The sequence below is a fragment of the Vicugna pacos genome, chromosome 3, assembly GCF_048564905.1.
Source record: "Vicugna pacos chromosome 3, VicPac4, whole genome shotgun sequence".
Lineage (NCBI taxonomy): Eukaryota > Metazoa > Chordata > Mammalia > Artiodactyla > Camelidae > Vicugna > Vicugna pacos.
The window spans coordinates 73,003,178-73,025,706 of NC_132989.1; the positions used below are offsets into that span (position 1 = coordinate 73,003,178).

Here is a 22,529-nt window from a genome sequence, read left to right on the forward strand (position 1 = left end):
TAGATGGTAGTATTCTTGTGGTTGTTACTGTCATATTTGTTTTCTTGGAGATAAATGTGAACTATGGCTTATTGACACTTAAAGTAGCTAAGTGGCTGGATGGTTGAACTATAATGTAAAAAGAATATCCATTAATAGCTTTATGTCTACCTAAAGGTACATGTGAGGTAGAACACTGCAGTCTCAGCCAATATTTTTACTGATGCTATGCATGAAGGTAAGGTTTGGTAATAACACAAAGTCAGGAGGGATAGACCCATGAGCGTGATATAATGGAAATGATATAAAGACAGACATTGATGACTTAACACTTGGCTTTGAGTCCCACATCACAATCATGTGATGACTCAGTTTCCTCATCTGCAAAATGATAACAACACTTGCAAGAATAGGAGGCAGATGCATTTTATGAGTATATACTCTTAAAGATCTCACATAAATCATGACTCATTCTGAAAAATGATAATGGGCTTGTTTGTTACCTACTAAAGTAGTACCCCAAAATAATAGTATAAGCATAGTTCATCAGTTTCAGAATTATGCAGTTATTTACAATTCTTTAAAAAATGGTGGATTTGAACTATTTCAAATTTTATGCACAAAATGTGTCTTTACTCATGTTTCAAATTATGTACTTAAAATTCACAAAAAATGGAAGCAAATTGATTAACCTGGGCTGCTACTGAGGAGAAAGCTGCATTTTAGGAATTCTGAGGCCAGCTTGAATCATTGGGAAGACTTGAGAAGAACAATTTGACCAAAACCTGAAGATTGTTCCTATATAGATCAGCCTTGAAAGAGCACTGACAATAAAAATCTTTCACCACTTACTCCTGTCTCTGAGACAATGGTGTTTTGCTGGTGTCAGGGGAAAAGGGCTGCAGCTAACTAGGTAAGTTAGATTTACGTATAAAGTTGGATAAAACTGGACTTTGTAGCTATACTGGATACTTGTTATTCTCCTGTTTGTCATTCAGATTGCAAGAAGGTTCTATCCACAAATATCTACCAACACTGGCTGTATTGAATGCATTCTTTCAGCTTCACTTTATCCCTAAAGCCTTGGGGTTTTATGGCTTTGCCACAGCCACTGTAGTAAAGTATTATATGGGAGTCATGTATTTCTGCTACTTGAGACTAATGCCCAGACTCTCTGGCCTCTCTTACCAATTTGAGATTTATATAAAGTATGATAAATTTTCCTTAGTGGTTGCTGAAGTGGTCATAGCCTAGGTGTTTAAGGGGATAAAATCCTCATAGAACAAACTTTGATCAGTGGGAAATAAAAGTCAGGATGGAGCTAGCAGACAAATTCCCTCTCCATTTTTTCCCTACAATAGACTGAGGTTTCTGAGCCATGGTTTTTCCATATTCTCTCTCCAAACATGTCCTGCATGGCCAAGTGGGAACACTAGTCAAGCGATTGCTTGTTATAGAATAGTAGCCAGTGTAGTCAGTTCATTACCTTGGATTTTCCTTCCATTCTCCTCTGACTCAGTTGTCTTTTCCTTCATTTTTGCTGCCTTGTAATTGCACCTGCCAATAAAATCTTCCTTCAGACTCATTTTTTTTCTAGGGAATTCAGATTAACTCACTATGGGCAGTGAATTGAGGTAGCTACTGAGTCCTATCTTTTGGGAGCTTACAAGTTAGGCCAAGAGACAGATACATAAATCATGAACCACAATACATAAAATTAAGCATGATAATAACTTACAATCTCACCTTCGAGATCCTCCAAAACAAGGGTAGTTGTCTCTAGTTCTGGTTATTATTTTTTATGTGTTTGATAATTGAAACATCTTGATTTGCTTGTAGCATTGCAGATAGTCCTCTGAGATTTACTCAAGTTCCTCAGCTTGTGTAGAAGCCAGCATTTTCCTTGGGGTTTCAGTAACATATTTTGAATATGTTCATGCTGCTGTAGGTATTTTGCTGTGGAAAATACGTCAAGTTTTTCTTTAATAGTAACATTTTATTATAGATCTCTTTTCCTAAAATCAAATTACTGTCAGATTTTTTTGCTTTCTCTCTCCAGTCAGATCATTGAATGTAATGATGTTGTTTATCCATAAATACAGTCTAGACTAATTTTTTGCCTGCTTTCAAAAATTAATTTAGCAGACTTTACAGCCTTGTTAGCTAGCTGCCTATATGATATTATAGGGTATATGGGTGTTTTGGACTTAGATCTTAATATTTCTGAACATTATTGTCTCTAAGGGAAGACAAAAACATGACTGAATTTGGAAAGTACCAGAAATTTGCTTTAGTGCCAGAAATTTGCTTTGACTCAAAGTGGAGGATAAAGCCTGTTGTAGGGGCAGTCTCTTTGTTTTGGGAGGATTACTTTCGTGAGTTGTCTTGTTCACGGGGATGTAAATTAAGTATATAGGTTAAATATTGCTGCTTAACAAATTATTTCCAGACTTACAATGATAATACTAATTTATTGTTTCATGACATTTCTGAGGGTCAGTAATTCAGGAGCAGCTGAGCTGGGTGGGTCTGGGTTGGAGTTTCTCGTGAGTTTGCAGTTAAGATGTTGGTGAAGGCTTCTGTCTTCAGAAGGCTTGACTAGGGCTGGAAAATGCACTTCTAGTGTGGCTCACTCATATTACTGGCAAGGCCATGTTGGCTGTTGGCTGGGGACCTGAGTTCCTTATCATTTGGATATTTCCATAGGGCCACTTTGATGTCCCCAAGACAGGGTAGCTGGTTTCCCCAAAGTGAGTAACCCAAGAGAAAACAAGGAGGAAGTGTACATAGCCCTGAAAATGACACACTGTCACTTGTACTGTATTCTGTTGGTCACACAGACCAATCCTGATATATATAATGTGAGCGGGAACCACAGACAGGCATGAATACCAGAACAAGAAAGTTAGGGAGCCATCTTGGAGACTGACTGCCGCATTAAGTAGCACTGTTTGCTGTTCTTGGAAGCCTTTTTTACTGTGAAGTGACCAAATCCAAATATATCTGATTAAAATGAGGGATAGTTGGTTTAATAATAATAATATTCTAAAAGGCTGACCTGATTGGGCATCAGCATGCAACTCTGCAGAGGTTAATTTGCTATCAAGTGATTTTTCTGTCTCCTTTGCTGGAGAAACCATAAGAGGAAGTGAGGGCCAAAAAGGGCCCATTGGAAGGACTTAATGCAGGTGGGGTAAAATTTTATGTTCTTTTCAGTCGAAATCTTAGTAACTCAAAGTTCCTGTAACTCACCCTCCTGGAAAATTTCCCCACAGAAATTTCTGTGATTATCCCAAAGGGGTCTGACTTCACATGTGCCCACAAACCAGCCCAGCAAGAACATCACAGGATACTGCTTTGTTCTTCCTCTTCCCCACCAGCTTCCCGGAGTTCCTATCTGCAGCCTCTACTTTGGGATTCTGGTCACAGGGCAGAGGAGGGAAAATGGCCCTTTCCTCAATTTTTGTGTCTCACTTCTTTGCCAGAGCCCTGAATGAAGTTGCGCTGTCTGTGCCCAGACCACTGCCGAGTTTTTCATGAAAACAGGTCCTTTTTGTCTCTGAGTAATTCTCTACCAAGAACCCACAAGGACAGGCATCAGTTTTATTTTTCAGGACTCTCTTCATCTTGAGTGTAACTGACTAACCTCTCACCTTGACTTATATTTACAGCTGCTACTTTCTTCCCGTATATTTACATAGTCTGCTGGTTTCTCCTCTTACTGCCAAATGTCTTCTAAAGCAATCAGCTGTCAAAACTAACAAAATCTGTCAACACATGATGTGTGGCATAGCACGGGGTTGTGATAAAAACTGATCTCAAGTATTAAAAATTCAAGCTGTCCTGTACTGTTTAAGCTTTAAACAAGTGCTAATCATCCACCTCAAGGTTGTTTGACTTTTGCCAGATCCTCTGCACGTTGAGCACTCTTGTGATAACCACACATGGCACCATTTACAACAGTCCCTTGCATATTGTCTAGATTTTTTATGTGGAAGTGCTAAATAAGCTGAGCCTCGTAGCTTGGCTCTATGTATCAAGTCTTCTGGGCCAGAGCCCTGGGAATCCCTAGTTGGTTATTCCTCTGCTGCTGCATGCATTTCACATATCTCTGGGGGATTCTGCATCCTAAGTGTCTTCCACATCTATCTCTTCCTCCTTTATTTCTGTCATCACTGACTTGGTTCAGGCCCTCATTAAGTCTTCCTGGATCACTCCAGGAATGTACAAACTGGTCTCTTTCCATTTTAAGTCATTCTCATTTCTGCTCCTGGAATAACCTTTCTGAATATGAATGAAATCACATCCCTCCATGCTTAAAGTCCCTCCATGGATCTCCCCATAGGTACTGGATCAAATTCAAGTAGTAAGTCAGCCCACAGATTTTTGCTTACCTCTCTGACCTTATTTCTACCATTGTTCCTCCTCTGCTTGCAGCTATTCAACTCGCAATTGTCTCAAATTTATACCATTTACTGTCCTAAACATTTGCAAATATATTCCTTGTACTGATGTGCATTTCCTACTCATCTTCAAGACCTAGGTCAGGTATCATCACCTATAAGACACCTTTCTTTTCTGGTTAGATGCCCCTCCCATGTTCCAGAATATCTTCCACATGTCTCTCTCCAGGTGAAATGCAGCATACATTGTGCTTTAAGTGATGAGCTCTCGAGCCAATGAATGAGGGTTTGACCACAATTTTTTTTTTTATGTGGTCAAACCCTTTCATTTAACTGTCTCAGGTTATAGGGCCCAAAACTGAAAAAAGAGTTGGTAAAGTGGCCCTATTGATGTCAAAATGACACTTTGAAATAATTTTGACTCTTAATGTGTTAGCAAGTGTGAGTCTATTTTTTAATTTTAGAAGCTAGGTTGGCTTTATGAATTGACCCTAAAAATATATGTTATTAATGTTGCAAATAACTTTCTTACAAAGGAGCAATACAAAATATAAAGTGGCATATGACACCAAAGACATGGACAACAAAAGAAAAAATAGGCAAATTGAATGTCATCAAAATGAATAACTTTTGTGTATCAGAGGACACTATCAACAAAGTGAAGAGGCAGCTCATGGAATGAGAGAAAATATTTGTAAATCACATTTCTGAGATGGGATTAATATTCAAAATATATAAAGAATTCCTACAACTGAACAACAAAAAGCCAAACTGATTTAAAAAATGGCCAAAGGACCTGAGTAGATATTTCTCTAAAGAAAATGGCTAATAAGCACATGAAAAGATGCTCAACATCAGGAATCATTAGGGAAATGCAAGTAAAACCACTTTGTATCCATTACAATGGCTCTTACATATAAAAATCAAAATAAAATAACAAGGATTGGTGAGGATATGGAGAAATTGGAGCCCTTATGCACTGCTGGTGGGAATGGAAAATGGAACAGCTGTGTGGAAAATGGTATGGTATTTCCTCTAAAAATTAAAAACAAAATTACCATGTGACCTAGCATTTCCACTTATGGGTATATACCTAATGAATTGAAAACATGGACTCAAAGAGATGTTTGTATAACCATGTTAATAGTGACATTATTTTCAATAGCCAAAATGTGGAAACAACACAAGTGGCCATTAGTGGATGAATGGATAAATAAAATGTGTACAGTAGAATATTATTCAGCCTTCAAAAGAGTGGAAATTCTGACATATGTTACAACATGGATGAATCTTGAAGATGTTATACTATGTGAAATACACCAGTTACAAAAAGACAAGTGCTGTTTGAGTCCACTTATATGAAGTATCTAGATTCAAATTCATGGAGACAGAAAGCAGAGTGATGGTTGCCAGGGGCTGAAGGAGGGGAGAAATGTGGAGTTATTGTTTAATGTTTATGGAGTTTTAGTTTGGGAAGATGAAAAAGTTCTAGAGATGGATGGTGGTGATGGTTACATAACAATGTAAATGTACTTAATGTGACTGAATTGTACATTTAAAAATGATTAAAATGGTAAGTTTTATGTTATATATATTTTGCCACGCTAAAAATTATTAAAATTTTAATGTGTATTTTTGTATACACATTCATTTTATATAATCCGACTTGAAATTAGTTCCATTTTTTGCCAAGAATCTTGATCTTATTTTGAAATTCTATTAAAATATTTCAAAACATACACAAAAATAGAGAGAATAACATATGGTGAACCCCCTAGTTCCTTAAAGTAACACCAACTTTAACACCTCGATTTATAGTAAAACATTTTTGTGGATAATTAGTCCATTGCCCCAGTTGTTGAGTACCATTTGTATGTACTGTCCTTACTCCAGTGATTTCAAAAGCTGACTATACATTTTTCATACTTCTGAACTATTTATAGAGATATGGGTATCCCAAGCAAAGCCTTAGAAAACCTGCTGCATCACAGGCTCTGCAAAAAGGAGCAGCATTGCATAGACCAGAAGTTGGAAACCCTTTCTGTAAAAAGCCAGATAGTAAATATTTTAGGCTTTGTGGGCATATTGTACTTGTTGAATATTCCTTTTTTCTTCTTAAATATCCCTGTGTACGAAGATTTCTTAGCATGTGGAGTCAAACAAAAAAGTGCTATTTTCAGATTTGCCCAATGGCTGTAATTTGCTGACCCCCATTTGAACTTTGAGGCCCTACTGATGACAACCCCCAGCAGAGTGGCAGATGTGGGCATCCAGTCATGATCAGCCCATCTTTAGGGTGGCCGGCAACCACTGTCTGGGCCTAACGCAAACTGATTGATTTCAAGTCTGATTATATAAATGGGTGCATATAAAAATACCCACTTAATTAAAAAATAATTCCTTACTGTGGTAAAATTTTATTGTAGTACTTCATGTAAGTGGAATCCAATAGGCCTGTCGGGTCTATTTCCTGGAACTCTGAGAAGGAAGCACTTAGAAGTGAGCAACTGCAGGAGAAACAGAGAATAGGTCCTAAGTGAGAGACACCTCGCACAGTCTCAGTTCCAATCCCAGAATATACATACAAGAAACCCCTCTTTTCTTGAGGAAACTTAAGTGATATGTTTCTTGTAACCAGAAGAATCTAAATTACTTTCATCTCCTGCAAATGTAAATTGGTGCAAACACTTTGGTAGAGTGTCTGGTAATATATAGTGAAGTTGAATATGGGCATATCAATGACCCAGCAAGTCTATTTTACCTAGAAAAATCTTTGTGCATTTGTACCAAAAGATATATGTACAAGAATGTTCACAGTGTGTAGCATGTGTTTGTAGTGCACTGTATTAACCTGGTCAAGTCCTAGCTGTGCCACTTACATAGCTGTGTGACCTCAGAGAAGTTATTTATTTCTCTGTGCCCCCTTTTCATCATCGGTAGGAGGGAAAAATTGTTTAATCCGCACAAGGTTGTCATCCCTATTAAATAACTTATGTAAAATGCAGGGCACATAGGAAATGTAAGTCTTAGCTGTTGTTACAACTCGTTGTAGCAGCACTGGTCATAATAGCAAAAAAGTGAAAACAACCTAAATCTCCATCACCAGAGGATAGGTAAATAAACTGGTGTATTCATATTATGGAATACTATATAGCACAGGAGTGAAAAGAATGAACTAGAGGTATACATATCAATAGATAGAAACAATGTTAACAGAAAAAGGCAGACACAAGAAGGACACAGGTAGCATGGCCTCCATGTTATGAAATAAAGAAGATTAAACCTATTATGTAGAGACATATACATACATAGGTAGCAAACGTAAAAAGAAAAGCAAGATAATGGAAAACAAAACTCAGGATAGTGGACAGGGAGGTGGGATTGGGAAATATCTCTAGTAACATTTGTAAAGTTTTAAAAGTTTATAAACTGAGTGGTAGGTTCCTGGGTAGTCTTCTTATATACATAAGTGTAGAACAATACATTCCAGTGAACCAAATCTGAAGATAGATTAAAAATTGATGCAGTTGCTATGGAAAACAGTATGGAGATTTTTTAAAAAACTGAAAATAGAGTTACTATATGATCCGGCAATCCCACTCCTGGGCATGTATCTGGAGAAAACTCTAATTTGAAAAGATACATGCACCCAATATACATAGTGGCACTATTTACAATAAACAGCCAAGACATGGAAGCAACCGAAGTGTCCATTCACAGATGAATGGATAAAGAAGATTACTTAGCCATAAAAAAGAATAAAATAATGCCATTTGCAGCAACATGGGTGGACCTAGAGATTATTAAACTAAGCAAACTCAGACAGAGAGAGACAAATATTATATGATGTCACTTATATGTGGAATCTTAAAAAAAAACAGTATAAATGAACTTATTTACAAAACAGAAACAAACTCACAGACAACAAACTTATGGTTACCAAAGAGGAAGGGTGGGGTAGGGGTAACTTGAGAGTAGGGGATTAACCGATGCACACAATTATACATATTAAAAGGAAATGTAAAGATAAAAATTACATGGATATGAACTGAGCTTATTGAAATTCAGGAAATAAGAATTAAAATAAAAAGGAAATAGTTAACATGTTCTAAAGGGACTTCATTAAGGAACCAAGTGGTTGAATATAGTTTACTCTAGAAAATACTTTTTTGATGAAAATTTAATCAGTGCGGGTATACTTTTGATTAAAATGTTTGTCTTCATAAATTCAAAGTCACTGTGACCTGGGGGTGAAAATAGCTGGATTAAATCATCTTGTACATAGTTAACAAAACCTTAACACTACAATAAGCACTGAATTTATATAATGAGATTTATACATTCATAGGAGAAATAAAGAGGTCTGGGTTGAGAGTTGGGAGGGAAGCAGGTGTCAGGAAAACCCAAGTAGTAGTCAAATTGTTAGAAGGTAAAACAACAAGAGTAATTCTTCTCTAGAGATAAGAGAAATAGGGAAAATACCAGAAAATAATAAGTTACAGAAAAGAAGAATGAATTCAATATTGAAGTGATCATTTGGGTAGTAAGTTTGATTTACTTCCCCCGAGATTTAATTTAGCTGGTACATGGAGCGTAGGAGTTGACATATCTGTGGACAGCTTCACTTCCAAAAGCCACTGCGTACTTGGCTAGTTTCCCGGGCAGCAGAAGATACACTGCCTTCTGGATGTCTTCAGGGGTGAGGGTACGACGATTCCTTAAATTCATTATGTTGTAGGCTTCTGTGGAAATGCGCTCAAAGATGTTGTTGATCATGTTGTTTATGACGTCCAAGGTATGGGATGATATGCTCCTGTGGGGAACCACTTCCTTTAGGACCCTGTTTATGTAGAGTGAATAATTCCTAAGGCCAGATTCAGTGATGGACTGTGATTTCTTTCTGGAGATTGGGTTTTGATATCCTCTGGAGCACTTGTTCTTTTTGGCGACAGGTCTGGCCATTGTAGATGTTGTTCTCCTTGTCAGTTACAAGTAGAGAGGAGAAGGGCCTAAGAGTAGGGGGAGCTCTCATACTTATACTGGTATGTCACAATCAGACTTCTGGGTCTTCTCTCTGATTGGAGGTTACTCTTCCTATGTCATAATCACCTAGTAATAGCACTGATTTGTTGTTAAGAGAAAATCTTGTCCTTGGCCAACCTAAAACTCTCTTAAAAAGATAGTGTTGCAGGACTGAGGTAGACTTCATGGTAGAAGAGTACTCATTTTTTTGTACTGTATTTTTTAGCAATTTGTGGGCATAATATACAATATTTTCAGAATTGGCAAACCTCATCAACTTGGGAGGTTGGCTGCAGGAAAGTAGAGGGAAAAAACGCCATAAACCTTTTATGGGGGGAAATCTCTATTCATAAAAGTATTTATAAATTCATTTTATAAGCAAATGAACAATTAAATAAACCATTAAAAATCTCAAAATGATTGTATATTAAAAATAACTATGTATAGCTAATCTGCTTTTAAAAATTGTGACTTATTTAAAAAATGAATTCCACTATTTTGGACCCCAGCTCCTTAGGAGCAACTGTATACAATTGGAGAGTTTTTGTTTAATTAACCCAAAGTGTTTGTAGGGTCATTCTTGATTATGTGTCATGTTTATAGTCATGCTTTAAAAATAAAAACTCCATTCGCCTTCTTAATCAAATTCATTCCTAGGTAAAATAAAAAAGAAATAAAATAGCTATAAAAATTGCAACTCACAAGCATTTCCATAATTTACAGTTGCTGTAACTATTAAGGCTACCACGAAAGGGCCTTCACTATGAACTACTTCACAGATACGGTAGACTGGATTATGTATAATTTCTGGAATACTGTCTATAAGCCCTTCCCTTTTTCTCTCAATTAGCCCAGTAAATTTGAAATAAGGCAAGAAGGGTAATGTTATTACAGGGACAACTTTGAACAAGCTCTAATTTCTGAAGACAATAGGCATCATAAATGTCTGTGCTTTGTTGCTGATAGCACACAGATCCTTTCTCATCACACTGAGAGTGGAGGCTGCTGCTTCCACGTATGCTCTGGGGTGATGGATCTTTAGTCAGCTCTTGCTATATAACTTTCAGATTTCTCTGTGTATAATTACTTAGCTTAATTATAGCATAGCTCTATTTGCTATCGTTTAGAAGCAGCTATCAGGTGGAGAATGTTCATTCCCTAGTCCTCATGTATCTGTTAAGTAACTTTCACTAATATAACTTTCCTGGCCTCTGTCTTCTCACTTACCCCTCTCTGGGATAGTCCTCCCTGGGATCGAAGGTAGGGAGACAATGGACATGCCTGTTTTAGCCTCTTCTGGACTCTTGTTGGGATTTTTACTCTGGGCAGCTCTTCTGCTGGGGCTGGGTCACTTTTGCCAGCTGCCAGAAATTGAGTAGGTCTTTCTGCTTAATTTGGAGGTACTGTACGTTAGGAAGCCTGTTTTTGCCCCACACCTAACAGCTCTTCTCCAAACAGTTTGTCAGTAATGAAGCTGACATTTTGATTCCTATATTTCTGATCCCTATGACTCTCTCAGTTGGTTCTGTGCTTGGGTGGGGAGAAGGGAGGGTGCAATATATTATAGTAGTAAAGGAAAAAAACTTTAAAGTCAAAAGGGTATACTATATGCTAAAATACTGATTGATCAAAAAGTTCAGAAAATGAGGAATACTGATTCTGTAAAATTTCTAGCTACTTTAGAGTTAACCTGAATTCCTTTTTAAAATTTAATGAATCGTTCTAAAATATGTATGAGTTTACCACTGATACGCTGGTTTTTCTTTTCCTTCTCCCTTCCTCCTACTCCAGGCAGTCTGGAACAAGGGACAGACCTTTTTTATCATAATGACCTTTAGGAAATGCCTGTTGGATTGTTAATCTGGGCAATGCAGCAAGTCTGATTATTTTGTATCTACCATACTTTGAGAATGGATACCGTGGATGCCTCTATCCTCGTTCCCCTTCTCCTCTGCCCTCACCCCCAAGGTCCTAGCCTTAGAATGATGCCTGATATCCTTGAGCAGAAGACGCAACAGAGTGAAAGAACTGATGCCCAGTGTACCAGAGTTTCAGGGTCTCCAAGCTGTCCAAGTGTAGGTGGAGCCAAAGTTAAGAACTGTTTCATGAATTTTTTTCCAGGCTCCTTTTTTGTGTATACTTGATCACACTATATCTATTTGGGGTGTGGGTTGTCTGGTATCCTTTCTTCCATGATTGAGTATGTATAGTACAGGGGTTACAACTGTTTATTTTATCAATTATGATTGAGGGTCTTGTCATGACTAAATGTCATCATCAAGACTCTGAGTGATGATTCCACAATAACTGTGGCAGAAGTGACATCAGTTCAAAGCAGAAAACATGCTCTGACAAGTGTGTGTACCCAGGGAACATTTTTATAGCCACTGTTTTAGTTTCCTATTGCTGCTGTAAAAAGCCACCACAAATTTATTGACTTAAAACAACATAGATTTATTATCTTACAATTCTAGTAGTCAGAAGTCCAAGTGGGTTTCACTGGGTTAAAATCAATGTGTCCACAGGGCTGTATTCCTTCTGGAGGCTCTAGAGGAGAACCTGTTTTCTTGCCTTTGCTAGCTTCTAGAGAGTGCCTGCATTCCTTGGCTTTTCCTCCATCTTTAAAGCAAGTAGTGGATAGTCAAGTCTCTCTCACACTGCATTGCTCAGACACTGAGCCTCCTGCCTCCTTCTTTCACTTATGAGTACCCTTATGATTACATTGGGCCCACCTGGATAATCTCCACATCTCAAAATAATTAATCACATCTGCAGGTTCCATTTTTGCCATGTAAGGTAACATTCACACCTTTGGGGGTTTGGGATATGGACATCTTTGAGGGACATTATTCTTCCCACCACAGCCACTATGAATGGAATGAGATTGTCAGGGAAGATCTGGGTCACCAATAGTATAGAAGTTGGAGATGAACAATACTCCCTAGTAGATGACTAGAAATATATTCTAAAAATACTTTCTATATATGGACTAACTTTCTTATAATTTGCTTATTTCTAAAAATGAAGACTTGCCTTGGATTTTTACTTTCCATGCTATGTCTCTACATTATGGTTCCAAAAATATGCTAAATAAAATCAATTTTATTATTGGAAGACCAGAGGATGATAGTAGAGGAGAGAGATCTTTCTTTACTCCTCCTCATTCTCAAATTCCCTTCTCTCTCTCTTCTCTCCTGCCTGCTGTCTCACAGGTATTTACCGAATGCCACCCATGTGCCAGGCACTGCATAGATTACATTGTGGGACACAGAGATGAAGAAGATACAATTCCAACTCTCAGGAAACTCAGTTTATTGAGGTGAGCAGGCAGGGAAGTAATGGATCACTGTGAACAGGGACCTAAAGACTATGACAGGGCATCCACTGGGCATAGCAAGAAGACAAGGTGGTTCCTAGATCACTCAGCCTGCCAGAGCAGGCTTCTAGGAGGAAGTGATGTCTTAGTGGATATAGAAGTTATTCAGGGTAGTGGTAGGAGTAGAGGAGACATGGGTGTGTAAATAAAATACCTCCAGGAAAGATGTGTGTTTTTTGTTTTTGCAAAGAATAGAAGACCTATGGTCTGCAAGAGCCTGAGCTTGATTGCCCTTTCTTGTCTGGTGGTATTCAGTTGTGGGAGAATGTGTAGTCTCCAGAAAGAGGCAAAGGAAGCCTGTTTGCCTGGGGACAATTCAGGTCTTGGTTAAGGCTGTGGTTCTCAAACTTGGATGTACATTGAAATCACCTAGGGGGATTAAATAAACAAACAAGCCAACCGCACCAGGGCGACATCCCAGACTAACAATCAGGTTCTGCAGGGGAAAGGCTCAGGCATTTTTCTTTTAACTTCTTTTAATGTGCAGCTAGGCTGAGAGTCACTGATTGAGCTAAGACAGAGCAAAGTATTTGAAGGTGTTGGAGAGTTCTTTGTAGACACTGGAATGGGAGTTGTAAGGGAAAGAGTTAAGAGGCAGGGTGAAGTAAGAAGAAGAGTTAGGAGGAGGAGGGAGGAGTGATAAGGTGAATAGATGAGAGGACCAGTGATGGGAAAAGTGGCTCCTGAGGGTGACACATATTCTCTGGCCATGGGATCCCGGGTTCAGAGACATGAATAGATGCAGACTTTGATGTAAACTTATTTTTGTACATTTAAATGAGGCTAAACTTGCCAAAAAGCTCTTTCAGTGCTCAGCGAGGAACAGATCAGGGAGAACTGAGGAGGGTGGAACCAGGCTGTGGCCCACTTTGCTGTGGACTCTTACCTGTTTCCTATTTTATGTTTGAGGGAGGAGTAAAACAAACAAAAAAATCTAACTTTCCATGTCCCCTTTTCCTGATTTGTTGACAATTCTCTGGCCTAGGCCATTTCTTTTGACTTTACTCCACCTTCTTTTGCTGGATTTCTGAGGCTGACACTCCCAGCCTCACCAGTACAAAGCTCTCCCTCCCACTGCAGATTCACCTGTGTCCTGCTTTGGCTAATCTGAAAGCTGGGTCATAATTCTTAGGTGACCTGAGAGAGGATAATTAGATTAGCTTTGTGCAGAGTAAGAACATAATAAAGGAATTAGCCTTGAAAGTAAGTAGAAGGTTGTCAATTCCTGATGAAGTTCCTGATAAATATGATGTTCTTTAGCAGAAAGCAGAAAAATGTACTAAGATAACAGAGAGAAGAAAAATTTTAATTTTGTTTTCAATTTTGGTTTACACATCATAATAAAACATCAAGTAACTAAAAAATAACTAAATCCCCCCTGAATCAATAGATTATCATTGTAAAATGGATTTTCCTCTAACTATAATAAGAGTCTCTTGCTAAGCACATAGAATAGGAATAAAAGCTGCCGAAGGTCACCTGGCTGGGACGTTGTGGAGGCAGGAGAAAAATGGAGGCCTGTTAGATACCAAACTGGAACTCTTAATCATTAGACATACTGCCTCATTAACTGGTCAAGATGTGAGGACATTCCAAGCAGGAAGAAAGGAATGACTAACAACATGGAGGCACAAAATCACAAGATATGTTCAAGAACAAGAGAAAGCCGTTTTGCTTGAGTAGAGAGATTATGTTTGAGAGATGGAAAGTTATGGTGGTTTTAGTTTATGAAATGTTTAAAATAGTAATCTAAGGGTTAAAATTGTTCTATTAGTACTTGTGAGTCACTGAGAATTTGAAGCATGTGACTGGCTCAAAGTGATATTTTGAGAAAAATGATTTGTTGCCAGGTACAGGAACTAACAAAAGAAGAAATAAGATTACAGAGTCCAGCAATGTTATTGGTGGCCCAAGAGTGGGACCATGGAGGTCTAAACTGGATATAGTGAGAATGGGAACAATGAACTGTCTTTGAAAGAATTGGGAAGATTTGATGATTAATTTACTGTTTGGGGCAAAGGAGAAGGAAGAGTCTAATATGATGCTAACCTTTACTGAGCACTATGTGTCTAGACACTACTCTAAGTACTTCCCAGGTATTAACTCAATTAGTGTTCACAACAATCCTACGGTATAGGTACTACCATTATCAGCATCTTCTTTACACAGGTGAGGGAACTAAGACACAGAACAGTTATATAACTTGCTTTAGTTCACAGAGCTGGTTAGTAGCAGAGCTGGGATTCAAACTCAAGCACCTAGCTGCAGGCACCATGCTCTTTACCCTCAGACTTCCTGCTTTTCTTGTAGCCCCCTGTGTGTATGGCGCTCTACATGCTGCAAGTGTTTGACCATTGCATCTTATTTAATCTTCACAAGAGTCCAGGGAACATAGTGCTTTCCATCTCAGCTATAAATTTGGCTGTTGCCAATAAGTAAGTGGAAGAATCAAGACTTAAACCCATATCTTCCAACTCTGTCTTCAGTGTTCTGGCCAAAGCCTCATGCTCTAGAGATTACTGGGGTTGGGGGAGGGAAATTCATTAACCAAGATAGCACAGGTGGAGCAATGGAAAGGATGTGATTTTAGAACTTAGAGTGAAAAATCTTATTTTAAGCATCTTCAGGAAGTTGCTTTTCTTACTTTCCATTCAATTGAGTCCCTAAGGTTATGATATATATATAAAGGAGGAATCATTCCTTTCTTCAACAAGGAAGAAAATTCTGACAACCATCATATAGCTTTACATTCTAGGCAGGTCAGAGAGGGGGGAAAAACACCTTTACCTAGAGGGAAAGGATGATTGATTCTAAATTGGGAAAAAGGATTTAAGGAAGGGAGCCTATACTCAGAGAATCCTAATAAGGTTTAAATCCACATCTCTTCTTTAATTGTCCTGTGGTGCCCTTTTAAGCTTGTTAATGCTTAAACAAACAAGAAAGACAGATATTTTAACATCACAAAATTAGAAGCTGATAACCATAATAAGAAAATTATGTTCATTTCAAAACAGCTAAACTAAAAATCAGGAGCTATCTTGCTTTAAGTACATGAATTTTTTTCTCATTCTAAAAGATATATAAAGTCTTGCTCTGGTTACATTCAAACAAAAAAATACCCAGTGTTTTTAAATTTAACAAAATCCAAATACCTAAATCTAGTGTCTCTCCAGGGCCCAATAAAAGGAGACAAGTCTTTCAGTAACTCAGACTGAAGACATTCATACTAAAGGCCAATTTCCAATGTTCTTGTTGCTGAGTTTTATTTTAGGACCAGCCTCCAATGTAGTACAGTCCTTCTCTAATCTCTTTGAGCAAGGTTATGTCACTGCAGATCTCTTAAAGGAATGATTGAATTAGTGAAGCTAGCTTGCTCTGGAGTATGCTAGAAGCTGCCATCTGAGGATATGATCTCTCCATTCTAGTGTTTCCTGAAATCATAATACATGATTAACACCTGCAGAAGACTTCCTACTTTCCAAAGTATTAGGAGTTTATTAAAGAATACTACTGTAGGAAGATAGTAGAACTCACTTCCTCACCAGCATATCAAAATTACAACTACTTACAGAGTAACTATTGGTGAGAATGACCAGAACCTACAAGAAAAGACCTTCTACAATTAAAGAAATAAAGAAGGAACTGCAAGATGGGTAGAGGAATGGAGTCATAGTAAAGTCAAGACCCATGCTTCAGGGTAGGTGACCCACAAATGAGAGAATAATTACATTTTCATAGGTTCCCCCCCGGGGAGCAAGTAGTCTGAGCCCCACTTGGGCTCCCCAGTCCTGTGACAGGAAGATGAGTCCCTAGAACATTTGGCTTGGAAGGCCAGCAGGGCTTACTTTCAGGAGAGCCAGAGGGCTGTGGGAAATAGAGACTCCCCTTTAAGGGCTAGAGTCCCACCCACCAGTAGGCCACCACCAGCTCTGAGACACCTTGGATGAGACACAGCAGTCCTAGGATCTGGCCCCACTCACCAGTGGGCTGACACAAACTTCTGAACACCCCAGACCCATAGCCAGCTGTGCCAGGAACCAGCCCCACCCACCATCAGTCTGACACCAACTCTGGGAATCCTTGGCCCTGTGGCTAGAGACCCCAGGACTGGCTCTGACTGCCAGTGGGCTGGTATTTGCCTGAGAACCTGGCTTTATCCAATAGTGGGTGGGTACCGGCCTCAGGATTTCCAGGACACCAGCCTCTTCCACCAGTGGGCAGACACCAGCCTCATATCATTGAAGCCCCACAGCCTGCCTTGCCAGGACCTAGCCAACACACAAGCAGGCTAGCACCAGCCCTGGGACTCCTCCTGGGCTCTGGCCTTGCCCTCCAGCAGGCCAACTCCAGCTCTAGGTCACCTTGGGCTCCTCTGCCAGTGGCCCCAGGATCCAGCCCCACCTACCAGCAGGCTGACACCAGCTTCAGGAGCCCCAGGGCCCTTCAGCCAGAGTCCCTAGGACCCAGCTTTGCCTACCAGTGAGCTAAATACTATTCTAAATACTTCCCAGGTATTAACTCAATTAGTGTTCACATTAGCTCTGGGGGCCCCTGGGCCTTGGCCCCATCCCCTAGTAGGCCACTACCAGCTCTGAGATACCTTGGACTCCCTAGTCAGCCTCCCTGGGACCTAGTTCCACTCACCAGTAGGCCAGCACCAGCTTTGGTACATCCTGGAAACTGCAACCAAGTGTGTCAGGAACTGGCCTCACTCACCAGCAGGTCAATACTAGATCTGGGAACTCTGTCCCACCCCCACCCCGCAACACACACACACCCCAGAACTACCTCTGCCCACCAGACAGCCAGAACTAGCCCTGGTACCTGCTGAGTTTCCACAGCCAGCTGTGTCATGACATAAGCAGTGGCTGACAGCCTCTGCACAAGACATGGCCTGGTAACCAGCCAGACCAGGGGCCAGTCACACCTACTAGACCACCCACAGTGGTCAATCTGTCACAACCTGTCACAACAGAAGGATCCACGCAGCCCATATAGGGAGCACCCCTGGAGCATATAGTTCTAGTGACCACTGCTGGGATGCATAGGATATCTCTTATGAAAGGTCACTTCTCCAAGGTTGGGAAATGTAACCAACCTATCAGATACACAGAAATAAAAACAGCAAATTAGGCAAAGTGGTGACAGAGGAACATGATCCAAATGAAAGGACAAGTTAAATCCCCAGAAGAAGAACTAAGTGAAGTGGTGATAGGCAATCTATCTAAGAAAGAGTTCAAGGTAATGATTATAAAGATGATCAAAAAACTTGGGAAAAGAATGGATGAACAGGGTGAGAAGTTAGAAGTTTTAACAAAAATTTAGAAAATACAGGGGAGCAATAGGTATAGCTCAGTGGTAGAGTGCATGCTTAGCATGCAAGAAGTCCTGGGTTCAATCCTCAGTACCTCCATTTAAAAATAAATTAATGAAATAAAATAGAAATCTTAAAAAAAAGACCATATGAAAAATTTAGAAAATATAAAGACAAACCAAGCAGAGATTTAAAAAGACAATAAATGAAATGAAAAATACTTTAGAAGGAATCAACTGTAGATTAAATGATACAGAGGAATGGATCAGCAAGTTTGAAAACAGGGCAGTGGAAAACACTGAAGCTGAACAGAAAAGAGTTCAGCACCACCAAACCAGCTTTACAAAAAATGTTAAAGGGAACTATCTAAGTGAAAAAGAGAACACCACAACTAGAAACATAAAAATTATGAAAGGAAAAAGCTCATTGGTAAAGGCAAATGTACAGTAAAAGTAATAAGTCAACCACATACCAAGCTAGTAGGAAGGTAAAGACAAAAGAAGTAAATTCATCTATATCCACAATAAGCAGTTAAGAGATATACAAAACAAACAGCTAAAATATGATATCAAAAACAGTAATCATGAGGGAAGGGGTGAAAAATGCAAGATATTAAAATGTGTTTGATATTAAAAGATAAGCAACTTGAAATAATTATTTATAATTATTATATATATGGCTATATATAAACTCATGGTAGCCAAACCCCAAAAATCTGTAATAGGTCTACACACAAAAACGAGAAAGGAATCCAGACATAATACTGAAGATAGTCATCAAATCACAAGAGAACAAAAGAGGAAGAAAGGAATGAAAAACTACAAGAACAACCCAAAAAGCAATTAACAAAATGTCAATACGTACATATCAATAATTAAATGTAAATGGACTAAATGCTTCAATCAAAAGACATAGAGTGGCTGAAAGGATATAAAAACAAGACTCATTTATGTGCGTCCTACAAGAGAATCACTTCAGATCTAAAGACACATACAGACTGAAAGTGAGGAGATGAGAAAAGATACACCATGTAAGTGGAAATAAAAAGAAAGCTGGGGTAACAATATTTATATCAGATAAAATAGGCTTTAAAACAAAGACTGCAGAAAGAGACAAAGACATTACATAATGATCAAGGGATCAATCCAAGAAGAAGATATAACACTTATAAATATATATATACCAACATAGGAAGAACCTAAATATATAAAGCAAGTATTAATAGATATAAAGGGAGAAATTGACCGTAACCATAAAACTGTAGTAGGGGACTTCAACACCCTACTCACATAATGGACAGATCATCCAGACAGAAAATCAATAAGGAAACACTAGCTTTAAGTGACACATTCGACCAGATGAACTTAATGGATATATGTATATGTAACATTCCATCCCAAAGCAGCAGAATACACATTCTTTTCAAGGGTACATGGGACATCCTCCAGGATGATCACATGCTAAGCCACAAAAGAAGCCTTGGTGAATTTTAAAAAATTGAAATCATATCAAGCACCTTTTCTGACCACCATGCTTTGATACTAGATATTAGCTATAATAAGAAATCTGCAAAAACCACGAACACATATAGGATAAATAATATGCTACTAAACAGCCAATGGATCACTAAAGAAATCAAAGAAGAAATGAAAAAAAAAATGTCTGGAGACAAATGAAAACAATAACACAACAATCCAAAATCTATGGGACACAGCAAAAGCAGTTCTAAGAGGTAAGTTTATAATAATACTGGTCTACCTCAAAAAACGAGAAAAATCTCAAATACACAACCTAACCATACACCCAAAAGAACTAGAAAAAGAACAAACCCCAAAGTGATTAGAAGAAAAGCAATCATAAAGATCAGAGCAGAAATAAATGAAATATAGACTAAAAAAAATTAGAAAAGATCAGTGAAACTGAAAGTTGGTTCTGTGAAAAGATAGACAAAATTGATTAACCTTTAGCCAGACTCACCTAGAAAAAAGAGACAGGGCCCAAATCAATAAAATAGAAATGAAAAAGGAGAAGTTAACATTGACAGCACAAAAATATGAAGGATCATAATTGATTATGACAAAAATTATTCACCAATAAAATGGACACTCTAGAAGAAATGAACAGATTCCCTGAAATGTACAGTTTCCCAAAACTGAACCAGGAAGAAATTGAAAATAGGAACAGACCAATTACTAGTAATGAAATTGAATCATGGTCATGTGAATGGTATCTGTATGTATATTGGTGGGGGAAAAAATGAGAATAATTAGGCTATAACTTGAAATGTAATCCTGCATAGAATTTTCCACCATAGGGGACATATTGAGAAGTACATTTATACATAATTTTTACTTTTAAAATTTTGTGTTTAATTTAAGATACATATAAAAAAATGTCGCCAGCATATAAAGCCATAATTTCTCAGGTTTTATTGCTTAAGACCAGTATAAGCAAAAAAACAGGGGTGATTTACTTATAGACAATGTAAAGACAAATATTAAGTAATGAAAATAAATATTAACTAATGAATATGAACAGGTGTTAGGAGGATGTAACAAAATCTTGACCATGATATGTGAGTGACCAGCATTTAGGAAATGGGTCCCTGCCTGGCCTGAGGACTAGAGCTCAGGCCTGGAGTGAGTGCTGGTTTGTGCCAGTTTTTGTTGGATCAGTGCTCACTCACCTTCTAGGACCCTAGGAATCATTTTGTGACTTTAGTTACTCCAGATCGGAGTGTTCAAGAATGTAATAAAGTTGAATCTGATTCAGCCAGCCAGGACCCTGACATGTCAGTTCTCTTCCTTAAATGTTTGTAGCCATAAATACTCAGAATTAGTGGGCTGTGTGCCCTGTGATCTTTTTCTGGGTGAGTCAAGGGCTCTTATCAACAAGCTTTCTTTGGAAAAGGCAGGAAACAATCCATTTTTCTTTGATGTTGCTGAGGTTTCCATGACCCCTATATTATTGCAGTGGTTTTCTTAGAGTTGAAAGTTTTTCAAGGACTGTTTATCAAGTACTACTTATGTGCCAGGCATAGTGCTGACCAGAGATAGAGAGAGAAATGACAGGGTCTTGCCCTTGAAGACCTATGGGAAACCTTTTTAAAGAGAACCCCAGATGCTGGTCAGGGAGATGGACTGGATTTAAGAAGCTGATTCAGGACAGGTAAACCCAGAAAATAACAAAGACCTCTAAGAAAATTTCTATATATTATACTATGATAAAGAAGGAATTGGGTTGGAGAAAACACAGAATCATAGCTGCATATAGATGGATGCATCCTTGAAAGCTTAGGTATCCAAGTTTGCTCTTAAACCACTAGTAAAAGACAGTGGCCATCCTTATTATGACTATATCTTCAGAGATGGAGTTGCCACGTTTTCCTCACAATACTTATACCCAGGATATTTTCTAATGTCTATCCTAAATCCTCCCTATTGAAAGTTAAGCCCATCCACTCTTAGAGAACAGTTGTCTGCTGTTTCTTTTAATATTGTGAATGATTGGAAAGAACTTCTTATTCTGCCCTCCTCATCTCCAAATCTGTATTCTAGTCCAAATTCTAATATTTTCAGCATCGCTGTTTATGAATTCTATCATCTTGTTTATTACTTCTCATATTTTCTAACCTCTCAAATAATTACACATCACCTTCTGTGTTTCTTTCTAACTGTATAATTTCTTTTCGTTTATTGTCCCTTCTCTCATTGTTCAAATTTATAAGGTCTTTTTTCCACCTGTCTTGCATTTTTACTTCTCAAATTTTCCTTCCACAAATCCTAAATTTTAATTTTATTTAAAGTCTAAGTCCATGTACCTTTCAGTTGGATTTAATTTTCATTTTCAGGCAATCAGTATTGTCCCTTTTGTACATATGTACCTGGGCAAGGTAAGGGATCCCACTGGCTTAAATTATGCTTTGCTGGGTCTTGAGGGCTGGAGTCACACTCCAATGTGTGAAAATCCAAGGGAGAAAATTATTCCTCTACTACACTGAGGGATGTAGTTTCGAGGAACCGGATCTTTAGGGGCATATAAATGCTGTTGCTAGCAGGGAAGGAGCAGATGGAAAATAAATATACTCGAGGGCTCTGAGGCTATTACTGATGCTGGAGGCAGGTAGTCAGGCAACAGGAAGTAAATACAGCAGAACAGTAGGGAAAAGATATTTACCTTTGGTCCCTTGAGCAACGCAAGTCAGGAGCTAGGGAAAGATTGTCTCAGGGCTTCTGCATGGGGCAGCCTTAACAGGTGGCTTGTAGAGGTTTCTAGCTATATAGCGTTTGATCTGAGCAGCTGCATTTTGCAGACCTGAAAATAGCCTGAAAATGAGTTTTCTCAGTCCCAAGAGTTGCATAAAGCAGAGCTAGTGAGAGAGACAACAGCTGGACATCAATAATATTTGAACAGCTCTTTACAAAGTACTTTCCAT

The 22,529-nt window shown here is 38.5% G+C and overlaps 2 protein-coding genes, 1 long non-coding RNA gene and 1 pseudogene across 3 annotated transcripts in view; 2 read left to right on the plus strand and 2 right to left on the minus strand.

Annotated features, from left to right (window-relative positions):
• The window catches only part of ZNF366 (zinc finger protein 366), a 269,574-nt gene that overhangs the window by 20,061 nt on the left and 226,984 nt on the right, over positions 1-22,529 (plus strand). The window contains exon 3 of the mRNA XM_072958546.1: positions 12,617-12,723. The gene's annotated coding sequence lies outside the window, so the exon portion shown is untranslated. The remainder of the gene's footprint in view (positions 1-12,616; positions 12,724-22,529) is intronic.
• The window catches only part of LOC102539931 (large ribosomal subunit protein eL29 pseudogene), a 91,319-nt pseudogene that overhangs the window by 20,054 nt on the left and 48,736 nt on the right, over positions 1-22,529 (plus strand).
• Positions 1,465-6,884, minus strand: LOC140695661 (uncharacterized). Its single transcript, XR_012071403.1, has 3 exons — positions 6,788-6,884; positions 1,726-1,935; positions 1,465-1,536 (listed from the first exon to the last, which is right to left on the minus strand). It is a non-coding gene; the product is annotated as an uncharacterized lncRNA (long non-coding RNA).
• LOC140695740 (histone H2B subacrosomal variant-like) lies at positions 8,958-9,344 on the minus strand. The gene has a single exon (XM_072958933.1). The coding sequence runs from the start codon at positions 9,342-9,344 to the stop codon at positions 8,958-8,960; it is 387 nt and encodes a 128-aa protein (XP_072815034.1).

Bases quoted from the DNA above. Each gene is read 5' to 3' on its own strand.
- LOC140695740 (XM_072958933.1), bottom strand. From the start codon at position 9,344: ATGGCCAGACCTGTCGCCAAAAAGAACAAGTGCTCCAGAGGATATCAA.